The following is a 13,244-nucleotide window of genomic DNA, read 5'->3' on the forward strand; positions in this document are numbered from 1 at the left end:
TTAGTCTGGAGGTTCACTTTTTCTCCTTAAAAACAAAAAACCCTGTCAACATTATTCTGAGTATTTTCTTGCTTGCAGGTGACTTAAAAGGCATCTTATTGATTAGGTGTGAATATACCACCTAGGAGAAAAAGTGAATTGTATAAGGGCCATGGAGTCGGCGTGAGTTCAGAAGGGGTTTTGGCAATAAGATCTACAGTATATCCTGAAAGTTACTAGGTTACAGCTTCCATTGGCAATAAACATGGTTACAGGATATCTATAAAATGTAAATTTGGCCCAAATATTGGTCGCATCATTGATCGGGATGCTGTTGGCAGCACTGATATTCATTGTTGTAATTATCGAATCATATGGTCGATCGGCTGCCAAGTCAAATAATGTATGGGCACCTTAATAATTACTGCATTGGCAATCATATCATTTAGCTATTGAGGGACATAGAATTCTCAGTGTTAAACGTTCCAGTAACTTACAAACATATCTTTTTTTGCTAATAGTTTTATCCTGCGTTAGACGATAGATGACATCCAGGCTTCATCCCGCTTTAATGCCTTGATGAAGCTCTCTGGGAAAATTGTAGCCCTATGCAAAATGACAAAACTGTCTTCATTTATGCCTTGTTCACATTGCGTTCGGCTCGCGTGTCCGTCCACTTTTTTTTAAAGCGGTTTCCGACTATTTTCTGCACGGTCGCTTGTTTTTGTGGGCGCTTTTGTAGAGCGCTTCTGTCTTTTTTGATCTGGAAACCAATACAATGTATTTTTTTTAAAAACGCTCACGCAATCGCTTGCCATAGCGATTTTGTGAGCGTTTCCATTTTTCTTATACAGTCCATTGAGGCAAATCGTATCAAAAATGACTCAAGCACCACTTAGAAAAGCGGATTGCAAACGAACCGCTCAGATATGAACTCTCTCATAGAGAATCATTGCACAAGCACTTTCAGGGCGATTTTGAAAATCGCCCGTACTTAAATTTTTACAAAAACGCCTATAATGCGAACAAGGCCTTACTTTTCCTTCCCACTTTCCTGTATAATATCTTTTCCACTTTTGTCTCCCCTTTCAGAGCACAGATTACTCAGATTGCGAATGCAGACATTGGTACTATGTGCCTACAGCTCTCCTCCTGTCCTGGGGAATATTCATACTTCAGTCCTCGCACCATGTCCATGTGGGCAGGGCCTGAGCACTGGCGGTTTCGGCCTCGGCAAAAAGGTAATTGCCCTGCTTATACTCAGCAACCATTATTCAGTGAGATTGGATGACATTAATAGATCTGTTCATATTTCAGTTCAGTCTGACATTGACAAGCAGAAGGTCAAGAAGGTGAAAAAAGTGTTTGAACTGAACTTTGACGACGACATTAATTTCAACACTCATTTTTGTAAAACAAGGGTAAGTGGGCTTTTTATCTTTGTTTTTACTACTCTAGAGTATGAAAATCTTTCGTTCCATTTCTCTAACCACTGATTTTATACTGGATTGTACAACTTTTAATATCTTTTTGGTTTAGTCTGGGCACAAGAATGTTTAACTTTTCATGTCCTGTGATTATTTATCAAAGAGAACCAGAGACAAAGCACCCTCATGTATTTTACTACATTTATCAGTGGGAACATGACCGTAAACACCTACTCTGCTTTTAAGGTGCGTACACACGCACTACATCCGGCAACGACGGTCCGTCAGACCCTCCCGCTCGGCGGACGTTCAGCCGACAGTAGTGTATGTGTACGGACCCGTCGTTGCCCGATGTAGTGCATGTGTACGCACCTTAAGTTTCATCATTATTTGCTCAATCTGCCTTTTATCAGCTCTGATAAGAATCCCCGACTGAGTCAGTCTAGGTTTGACCTGGAATCATTATAGCTGACTCAGTCTTTGGTGAAGTCTTTTCAAGCCCAAGCCTGCCCCCTTCTTGCTCAGCTTTCCTGCTTTGCATACTCAGAGCTCTGATGACATGGGAGGGGCTGCTCTGCTGAGAAAGAAGCTCTGAAACAACAGACAAGTGTGGCTGCTGTGTTATCGGTGTGCACTATACAGTCATTATTATCTGTGCAGTTTTATTCCTATGGGAGACACTTCCTATTTCCACTTACCTATTTAAAGAGGAACTCCAGTTAAAAATAATGTAATACTAAAAAGGTGCTTATTTTTTACTATAATTATGTATAAATGATTTAGTCAGTGTTTGCCCATCGCAAAATATTTCCTCTCCCTGATTTACATTCAGACATTTATCACATGGTGACATTTTACTGCTGGCAGGTGATGTCACTGGAAGGAGATGCTTGCTTTTTTTGGCAGTTGGAAACAGCTGTTAATTCCCACAATGCAACAAGGCTCCCATAGTGTGATGTCAGGACCTCAGAGCTGTGAGGCGCTGACATCACATTGTGGGAGGGGTTTGACCACAAAATCAGCCATGCAGAGCCCACTGGTGATCAGTTTGAGAAAAGGAATACATTTCCCATGGGAAAGGAGGTATCAGCTACTGATTGGAATGAAGTTCAATTCTTGGTTACGGTTTCTCTTTAACTCCCTAAAGGGTAAAAATAAAATTTCCTGTTTTATAATGTGCAGTGTTTGGCGTGAGTGTCACTTGACCAACAAATGATTGTGTAACACATGATCGCCCAATGCTGTGGTTAATTTTCAGACTTGTAGAAGTGCCTGAAGTGTGTTTCCTGGTCAAATACCTTTTCCTCAGAGGCTTCACAGTGGAAATGGTAAATTAGCACTGCCCTGCTATTCTTACCATTCCTCCTACTGTTCTCTGTAGGCTGTCATTCTATGTGCAACCAGTAAAGTGTTGTACCGTGTTAGCCATGAGTAAAAGCAAGAAGTTTTGAATCAGGATGATACCATTTGTTGGCTAACTTAGAGATGGATAAACAGTGAGCTTTCGACTTATAAAAAGCCTTCGTCGGACTGGTTCCTGACCAGAACTGAAAAACACAGCTTATATACACTGACATACAGAGGAGAAACATTCTTTAGCAAACATAAATGTAATTAGATGCCTTAACTGTTACTGAGGAGACTTTCCCAGGCATCCTATCTAAATTGATAAGATCAATAGAATCCTCAACATGACATGAAGCAGACTCTGGTGATGAAGAGACATCGTAAATTCCGAATTCAAATGGTAACTGGCCAGTTACCATTTGAATTCGGAATTTACGATGTCTCTTCATCACCAGAGTCTGCTTTATGTCATGTTGAGGATTCTATTGATCTTATCAATTTAGATAGGATGCCTGGGAAAGTCTCCTCAGTAACAGTTAAGGCATCTAATTACATTTATGTTTGCTAAAGAATGTTTCTCCTCTGTATGTCAGTGTATATAAGCTGTGTTTTTCAGTTCTGGTCAGGAACCAGTCCGACGAAGGCTTTTTATAAGTCGAAAGCTCACTGTTTATCCATCTCTAAGTTAGCCAATAAATGGTATCATCCTGGTTCAAAACTTCTTGCTATGTGCAACCAGGACCCACAAAAATATGAAGCAGAGCTCTGGGTAAAAACATCTGGCAGGAAGATGGGCTCTATGCACACCACTTACCTATGGAGAATGGCAGCAAGGGGCATTACAGGGCAGTGCTGAACTAATTAGTAGCAGCACTTTTTTTTATTTATTTATTTTGTGTTTAGTAGGGCCATAAAGAGTACCAATATCCAATTAGGAAGCAGTAATGCCTGGTACACAATGCAATTTTCCCATCAGATCGATGGGAAATTTTCTATCATTTAATCATTGCTAACCTGTTCAATTAAGAAAGGGATCAGTTTTGTGCCGTACTAATTTCTAAATACCGTACTGACGCTTTTTAATCTGAAGCAGATTGGACTTGTTGGAAATTTCCTGCTTATTTCACAGGAAAATTGTATTGTGTGTAGCAGGCCTGCATCTGAGCAGTGAGTTATCAGCAGATCTAGTAAAACTCTTCAAAATATTAGTTATCCCTATTAGGCCTTGTTCACATCTAGAATCGCAATCGCTGACGCCAGCGTTTTGTGAATTTTTTTTCTTTTTTGCACAATTATTTTTTGCGCCTCCTGCCGCTTACCTGCGCGTTGTGATTTTTTTTTTTTTTATGTAAAGCGCTCCTCTAAGCGCTTTTGCAGAGCGATTTGTTTTTCCACTTCCTGACGCGAGTCAGGAAGTGAGGGCCTTTTTCCACTAGCCTGCGATTTGCGATTTGCTTCTGTTCGCAAATCGCAAGGTACATTAAACTAATGGAAACTGCAGCAGCAATTTCCATTAGTGCGATCCGATTGCGATGCGATTTTGGTCAAAGCGCAATCGTTGTCCTGCCGCGTTTTGTATGCGATTGAGCTGGACTATGAGTATAGTAGCTCAATCGCATGGTGGAAATTGAATCACGATCGGAATCGCGATCGCATTTTATAGTGGAAAAGAGCCCTGAACTCTTTGAACCGGAAAAAAATAAATACAATCGGAATCAGAATCAATGTATTTATTCTTAAAAGTGCTGGGGAAATCGCTATACCAATCGCTTTTTCAAGCGTTTTGCGATTTCCCTATACTTTCCATTGAGGCAAATCACCCCAAAAATGGTACAGGCAGCGCTTTGGTGAGCGGATCAGAATCAAACCACTAGGCCTGAACGATTTTAGGAAAAAATTGAATTGAGCGATTTCTGTCTGAAATTGTAATTTCGATTCACGATTTCCTTCAAATCAAGCTTTGTTCCCCCTCTGTCCCCCTGTCTCTCTTTGTGCCCCCTTTGTCTTTTTATGCCTCCTCTGGGTTTCTCTCTAGCCCCCTTCTTTGTCTCTGTGTCTCTCTCTGTGCCTCCTCTGTGTCTCTCTCTGTGCCCACTCTGTCCCCCAAGCTGCATCAGTTCTGGATCATCAGCTTCCAGCACAAGTCCAGCGATGCCTGTCTAACCACTTCACCTTCTGCAGGCTCTAATGCACAGAATACTTCCTGTCTGTCATGTGACATACAGGAGCCTGGAGTTTTGCCAAGCACAAGAGTCGGCAGCCGGCGATAGAGGACGGACAGCGTTGGAATCCTGCAGAAGGTATGTCCAACACTGCGGCCCGCACACGCCGGGACTTTGGGGAAGTTTTAAGCCGTTTCTTCAAACTTCCCCCATGTGGAAATGACGTGATTGCGATAATCGCCGCTTTGACAATTCTGAAATTGTGTTCTTGGTGATCGCAATTTCGGTTTAAATTCATTTTATCTTTCAGGCCTACGAACCACTCATATGTGAACACTCTTAGGGAATCATTGCACAAACGCTTTTAGGGCGATTTTGAAAATCGCTAACGCTTAAAAAAAAAAAAGGCCGAAAACGCCCTACGTGTGAACAAGCCCTAAAATTTTGCAGTAAAGTTGTACACCTGCACAAAAGACTGTATCACCAGAATTTTTGCATCATAGACCTCAGGCCAACTACAGTACCTGTATATAAAGGTACCATTTGTTGATAGTGTAACTACACTTTTAGCTGCACTGGATACAGTAATACAAGCAGCTACTGTAGCCAGAGATTTAGTTACAGCTGCTACATTTTGCCCATTTTATAGCCATGCTAATGTTGACCTGTTTTCTTTTGTGTATGTTTGTATAGGCTGCTACGACTCTAGCAAAAAGCACACTTGAGAATCAGAATAGGAAATCTACAACACTGCCTGCCGACTTCCACTATGACCCAGACAGCATTGCAAAGCTGAGCTTAAGACCAGCAGACAGGGTAAGATGTCTTCTATTCTTCCCTGCTGATGGCAGCACTGTGTACAGATTAACGGACATTCATTTCATTGCAGATAAAGAGGATGGCTCCAACAGGCCCAGCTTCTGAACAGGAAGACGAGATTGGGGAATATGATTATAACAATCCCAATGACACCTCAAACTTCTGCCCAGCTCTACAGGTCAGAACTGATTGCTTGTCACTACAGTCATTACAGTGCATTCCCTGCGGCAAGATGTCATTATTTCAGTGGTTTCTTTATTTTTATTTTGTTTGCTTTGTTTTACCAGCTTGCGGACAGTGATGATGAGGATGGCGGCCCGTTTATGGGAGCCACAGATGAATGCGGAGAATTTCCCATGCAGAATGGAACAGATGCAAACAGGCTTGGCTTTGATGGGGAGCACACACTCATTGCAGAACCACAAAAGGTAAGCAGGGTTCTCCAGTGCTCTCGCCTTGGAAGCCAGACACCATCAGCAACTTGACAGGGTGTCTAATCGTTTTCACTTTCAGAGACTTCATATATGCTGCCAACCCTTTTTTTTTTCTTGCTGTGGGATGGTGTAGAGAAGAGTTAAAACTCCATGAAATCTGCATTGCTTAGAAATCACAAAAAATACAAAACTGGCTCTAACTCCAGCTACTAACAAATGCAAAACAAAAAAAATGCTACATTGAAGCCTGGATCCTCCAGAGGCTTCAGAAGCTGTCCTCTGCCACTGGCCAGGACTCTCCTGCACATCTGGGCTAGGATCCTCTCCTGGCACGAGCATAAACAAGCTTCCCCCACTGCGACCATGCCTACTTACTGAGCAGGCACTCACGTACTCGCACAGTATGGCCGTGCTCTGGCCTGCTGCGGAACCCCCCCCCCCCCTCTCTCCTGGATGTGATTAGTTCTCAGTTCTTGGCGACGGGGGACCAGAGGACCACGTGGGAGCCAGAGGCTTACCCCTTCTTAAAGAGAACCCGAGGTGGGTTTGAAGAATATTATCTGCATACAGAGGCTGGATCTGCCTATACAGCCCAGCCTCTGTTGCTATCCCAAACCCCCCTAAGGTCCCCCTCCACTCTGCAATCCCTCCATAAATCACAGCCACACTGCTGACAAACAGCTTGTCAGAGCTGGCTGTGTTTATCTCTATAGTGTCAGTCTGCTGCTCTCCCCGCCTCCTGCAGAACTCCAGTCCCCGCCTGCATCCCTTCCCTCCCTGCTGATTGGAGGGAAGGGACGGGGGCAGGGACCGGAGCTCTGCAGGAGGCGGGGGAGCAGCTGAGACTAACACTACAGATGTAAACACAGCCGCACAGCATGGCTGTGATTTGAGGGATTGCAGAGTGCAGGGGGACCTTAGTGGGGTTTGAGATAGCAACAGAGGCTGGGCTGTATAGGCAGATCCAGCCTCTGTATGCAGATAACATTCTTTAAACACACCTCGGGTTCTCTTTAAGTATGTCTTTCTGTACCCCAGGTTCGCTTCAAGTACACTTTTTAAAAAGGGAAGGAGATGCTGACGTTTTGTAAATGGCTAGTATTAATGATGCAGTGTTGAAAAAGGACAGAGCCAGCTGAACTGAGTAAAAAGCGTTTTATTGGCAGTAAATGCAGTTATGAATACAGAGCACACAGCATACATCTGATGGAACCAGTATGTAACCAAAGTAATCGGCAAATAAGAGTACTAGCACGAGGTGGACAAAAGCTGTGTTATCAAACTGTACAACAGGTATCACCAAATGTCTGTGTACTTAAACCATAAATGTTACTGAGACATTGAATGCCATGTTTATGATTGTTAAAGCACTTGTTTATCTGGTAAACGAAACGAGTATAAAAATAATTGCATTGCTATCTGTATCCCTGTTGGGTAAATGTCCCCTCCCTTCCTGTCCGTATACCAGGTGAACTGGATGATTGTCACCTAAACTATAAAGTCCAGGTGGGAACAAGTGTTCTGGTGACAACTGTGACTCCTCCTTTTTGGGGGAGATTTTCTATGGCACAGAAAGTGAGGGGTGCAGTTAACCTGACTGCTACTAACCCCTGTGCAGCATATTAAAATTGTTTAGACGTCTACATTAAGGGGCTGTTTTCTATCCCTTTGCTAACATTTTGTCTGTAATGGCAGCGTTATAAAGCAAACTATAGCCATTGCATTAAGGTCTGCAAAGGGATGTGCTCCTGGCAGTGAGCATAAGCCCCTCCCACTGGGAGGCAGTCTTTAGTCAATCTCTGGGTATTAGTCAAGGCCTCTGCTTTCAATGGATTGGTGGGGTTACCGCCTTATCCCTCAATGAGCAGCCAGGCTATATGATATTCTACCCATTGTACATCCAAAAGAGATTCAGAGGCAATATAGAAAACCATTGCTGTGCATCACAGCATTGCGTCGTCTTTGCAAAAGACTTTGGAAATGTATGAACAGGCTGAACATTCTTTGTGCAATAAAACACAAAAGCTTATTTATAAAGTGGCTGATGCTGCACTGTGGGGGTCACTGGACTGTTACTATACAGTACTATATAACAATAAAGAAGATGCTTTCTTCTTAAAATTGCCAGCACAAAAGCAGGTGAGGCCTCAGGCAGACATGAAATATTCATTAGTAATTAAAATTCAAAACTAAATATAATACATCAAATGTAAAAAAAAAAAAAACCTTACATATGTTTAATGGCTTGAATTGACCCTGTATGAAACCTTGATACAGTGTCACTATAGGTAGGGCTGTAGCGTAAGCAGCCTAACCATTCTCCCTATGGTGCTTGTTTGCAGAGACAAGCACTGAAGAGAACTGTAGCGGTCAATTTGTAGTCAAGACTTCCGTGTGGTAAAGTAGAACTGTACAAGTAGACGTAGTCACACCCTCCTTACCAGCCCACATGACCATACACTGATCTGCATTGGAGCAGTGGCTGGCTTATAGTCTTATTCACAGTCCTTAAAGCCCTGCTCAGTTGACTCTTGGATTGTTTTCGCTGCTTTCCATGTAATTACAAGCTAGCCTCTGCTCCAAGTATAGGCCAGTGGGGGCATGACTACACTTCTGTACCAGGAAGTATAAGAGGTAAGTACAAAATGCTAAAGCTTTCTACAGCCGTGCTTTATTAGAACAAACTCTGTAGGGAGGCATATAAGGCTGTATATAATACAGCCTTACCCTTAGCAGAGTGTCCATACAAACATGTCGTAGCACTGCATTCACACATTCATTGGTGGATGGCTGCAGATTGTAACATGTCCTGAGTAATGTATTTTATGTTGATGTTTGGGCAAAGAATATAGGTAATGGGGGGAGGGGGGCTTGGAGATCATTAAAGACCAATCAACCCACAAAAAAATGCTATTCATATGGAGACATTACAATGCTTCTCCAGACCTCACACCTGTGCTAAGAGACCAGAGGCCACCATGGTGATATGCATCAGAGGTGGGCGGAGCCATTCCACATTTTGGAATAAATCTTACAAGCAATTCCAGAGACATAAAGTTATAACTTGGATCATATGAGAATGTTTTGTGAAATAATTCTGGATTCCACACAGGTCAACAAAATTGAGATCAATTATGCCAAGACGGCTAAAAAGATGGACATGAAGCATCTGAAGACAAGCATGTGGGGGCTGCTAACCAGTTCCACAGACAAGGCTGAGGAGGTAGGCCTGCATTACATGAGGAGAAAATAAACATTACAGAGGAAAAACTTCTATCATTACAGTGTACGAATGTTATGATGGCTTAATATCAGAGGAACTGGTGGATTAGCGGTCTTCATTGGTAGCGCCTCTCTGCACATTCTGAGCAGCCTCTGTGTATATAGAGGGTTGTTAGGTACTGCTTGCATTAGGATTCAGCAGACAGCGCTCAGATCTGTTATTTATCGTAACTGATCAGAGGTCACATGGAAGATAGTGCCAGTTGCTCAGTTCTATGCTCAGTTCATCATAGCTCAGTCAAAAGAGAAAAAAAAGTAGGCAATTTAAAGCTTAAAGTGAACCCAAGGTGAAAATTGATGCATTAACAATTATAATTATTCTCCTACTCCTAGAAAATGACGAAGTATCCCTGGGTTTTCTGTTATACTTAAACATTTACAGAGTAGGTTGAATGTTTTATGGACCATCAGTGGCGGACTATATTTAGTGTCCCAGAGTTAGAGAAAGGTCAATAGTTCATGTATTTTATCTCTCCCTGCCCACAGAAGTTGTATTCTGCCAGGAAAACTTTTATGGCTGTAATTTGCTTATCAGAAAGGTTTACTATATTCCCAACAAGCTACTGATAAGACGGAAGCTGTCGTTTCCATACCTAGAAATTAACTGTTTAAGGCAGCAAAATAAAACAAGTAAAACAGCCTGGTTATTGTTTTGTACTGTACATACACATTTATCATCATGCCACATATCGCCTCGGGTACACTTTAAAGGTATACACAAAAACAATTATTGGGCTTGTTGAAATTTCTGATTTCAGTCATAAATAGCACAGCCACCCTGCCGTGATATGATTGGAACTGAAGTACCAAGCATGTAATGTCACCAGGACAAAGCCACCATGTTCCTCCATGAGACAAGAGCAGAGCTGCCATGGCCCTACTATTCCCTCTATATGAGGCCACAGAACTACTGTATATCAAGCATAGTTATCATGCCTCCAGCTCATCCACTAGAGGAGACCTGAAAGAATTTGTGTTTTATTAATCGCAATTCCCTTTAACATTGCTCTTAAAAACTGAGATATTACAACATTGCTTTATGGAAGTAACAGTGCCAGTGTACACAAAGCTCTAAGGTAGACTATGGCTCATTGAGGGCCCATATGCATGTGCATGTGTTTGCAGTATCAAAATGCGGTTCATGTAATAATCATAATTTTTTTTTGTGTCTAACACACAATGGGCTCTATTCTCAAAACTTCTCATAAATGACTTCTTTATCACCTAATTGCTAAAAATAACCTTTTAGACCGGTTTTACATGACAAGCATGTCTACTTGCTCTTGACTAGCCTGTACTCCCTGGCTTGGGGTATGCCAAGATGCTAAGTATCAGCACAGGGGTTCATGTTAAAACAAACAAGGCAGAGGGAATGTTTTTAAGGCACAGCTTTCAAGAAGGGAACATTTCACAAGGTCTTTTTCTCAACATGCTACAGCTAGTTAACTATCTACAGTATATAAGCACCAATTGACTATTTTATATAACCGGGAATGCATGCTGGTTTCTTAAAGGGAACCTGAGGTGAGAGTGACATGGAGGCTGCCATATTCTTTTCAAACAATGCACATTGCCTGGCTGTCCCCCTGATCCTGTGTCTCTAATACTTTTAGCCATAGACCCTGAACAAGCACACAGATCAGATGTTTCTGTCTGAAGTCTTATTAGATTAGCCAAATGCTTGTTTCAGGGTTGTCTCAGACACAACTGATGCCAAAACATCTGCCAGGCAACTGGTAATGATTAAAAGGAAATGCATATGGCAGTCTCCTTATCACGCTCGGTTTGGGTTAACTGTAAAATGAGGCTGAAATTATTCACGCACATGTACCACATTTACAAAACTTGTGTGAAACTCTTCTAAAGAGTAAGGACCTGTTTATACTTAATCAGTTGCTACGCGTTAGTAGAGTACGCGGTTTTTCCTTAGCAGTGCATTGTGAAAAAGATTTCAGTTAAAACACGTTAAGTATGAAAGGTGCCATTGGAAAACATGGGCATTACTTTGAAAATCAGTTTTCTTTCAGTTTTAACTCAGAGCAACTAAATGTAAACGGGGCCTAAGGCCCCACACCTATAATCGCAAAACGCTGGCGATGTTTTGCGGGAGTGATTTTCCCGCGATTAACGCGGAAAAATCACTGGACACTGCAGCGGTTTTGGAGCGACCGCGATTGGCAAAACGCAAATCGCCTGCATGCAGCGCGTTTGCGGTCCCCGCAAACGCGGCAGTGAGAACACTGCCACTTGCTACAATGTTGATTATGTGCAGGCTGAATATGATAATTTGATTTAACCAATAGCGACAAATTGCATGGCGAATATCAATCATTTCTTGATCTCTCTTCTATTTCTTAACTTCTCACTTTGCAATGCATTGATTTTTTTTTTTCTTTTTTTACAAAAGTTCTTTTAAAGAGAGTCTGAAGCGAGAATACATCTCGCTTCAGACCTCATAAATAGCAGGGGCACGTGTGCCCCTGCTAAAACGCCGCTATAGCGTGGCTTAACGGGGGTCCCTTCACCCCCAAATCCCCCTCGATACACCCGGGGAGCGCTTCCTGGTTGGGGCAGGGCTAGCCGCCGCAGCCCTGCCCCACGCGCGTCTGTCAGCGCGTATCTCCGCCTCTCCCCCGCCCCTCTCAGTCTTCCTTCACTGAGAGGGGCGGGGGAGAGGCGGCGATGCGCCGCTGACAGACGTGACTGGAGGCAGGGCTGCAGCCGTTAGCCCTGCCTCCAGGAAGCAATAAATCACGACCAAATCTGCGACCAAGTGTTGCAGTGGTCGTTTTGGGGGTGAAGGGACCCCGTTAAGCCGCGCTATAGCGGCGGTTTAGCAGGGGCACACATGCACCTGCTATTTATGAGCTCTGAAGCGAGATTTATTCTCGCTTCAGAGTCTCTTTAAATCCTACCTATGCTGTGCTCGCATATGACATTTGTGGCTTTAATGAAGTGACTGTAGCTGAAGTTACTACTTTCCCTCTCACACAGTGTTTTCTGAGGGATGGAGTGGGTTTAGACAAGCTGTGTGTGGCTCTGAAGAAGGGCATCTTGGCTTCTAGAGGGTGTATGTGGGGAGGAGCCTGGCAGTCTGCTCAAAGGAGTGCACAAAGAAGTGTAGTGTGTTGTCTTTAGTTAGAATATGACTGGCTTATGTAAACAAGGCCTTCCTGGAGAAAGGATTGGTGTATTAAAATATATAGAGCTGAACAGGCTACACCAAATTCATTAAATGCTATGTTTTATCTCCAATGGCTGCATATAAGCCAAAACCTGAAGCAGAAATAGAAGATGTCCTTGTCAAAGAAGATAGAATTTTCAGCAGTGTCACAAAGGAGCTCCAGAAAAGGTATTACCACAGTTCTCCACTTTCATATGGTCAGTAATATTTGCACTATTCTTGTCCTAACATATGCTAACGTTATTTCATCAACAGACTGCCCACCATAATGGCCCAGAATCTGTCCGTACCGCTGGCTTTTGCTTGCCTCTTACATCTGGCTAATGAAAAGGTTAGTAAGCACTACCAAATACGCTACTACTAACGAAGGGCTTATGTAAAAGGTGTAAATCAACATATCACCAGCAGAATTGTATTATTTTTGTAATAATAGCGGTGCCTTTCTTGTGAAGGCCATATTTATCAGGCCTCTTTTCCACATTCAGCTGAACTGCTCATTTGCCGCCCAGCTGCCGATCACAAGCATCATTCGGCTGCAATTACATGCAGGCTGATGAAAGCTTTTGGTAACACCGCGCATCACGTTTGATATACGGTGGCGTTACTCAGC

The 13,244-nt window shown here is 42.8% G+C and overlaps 1 protein-coding gene across 2 annotated transcripts in view; it reads left to right on the forward strand.

Annotated features, from left to right (window-relative positions):
- Positions 1 to 13,244, forward strand: part of NCAPH (non-SMC condensin I complex subunit H) — a 62,948-nt gene that overhangs the window by 41,836 nt on the left and 7,868 nt on the right. For both annotated transcript variants that reach the window (XM_068274850.1, XM_068274849.1), the window contains exons 10-17: positions 1,072 to 1,220; positions 1,297 to 1,400; positions 5,609 to 5,731; positions 5,805 to 5,912; positions 6,022 to 6,162; positions 9,281 to 9,391; positions 12,720 to 12,802; positions 12,890 to 12,965. In XM_068274850.1, coding sequence (XP_068130951.1) covers positions 1,072 to 1,220; positions 1,297 to 1,400; positions 5,609 to 5,731; positions 5,805 to 5,912; positions 6,022 to 6,162; positions 9,281 to 9,391; positions 12,720 to 12,802; positions 12,890 to 12,965 — 895 coding nt within the window. The remainder of the gene's footprint in view (positions 1 to 1,071; positions 1,221 to 1,296; positions 1,401 to 5,608; positions 5,732 to 5,804; positions 5,913 to 6,021; positions 6,163 to 9,280; positions 9,392 to 12,719; positions 12,803 to 12,889; positions 12,966 to 13,244) is intronic.

Source organism: Hyperolius riggenbachi, chromosome 3 (genome assembly GCF_040937935.1).
Source record: "Hyperolius riggenbachi isolate aHypRig1 chromosome 3, aHypRig1.pri, whole genome shotgun sequence".
In the NCBI taxonomy this organism is placed as follows: Eukaryota; Metazoa; Chordata; class Amphibia; order Anura; family Hyperoliidae; genus Hyperolius; species Hyperolius riggenbachi.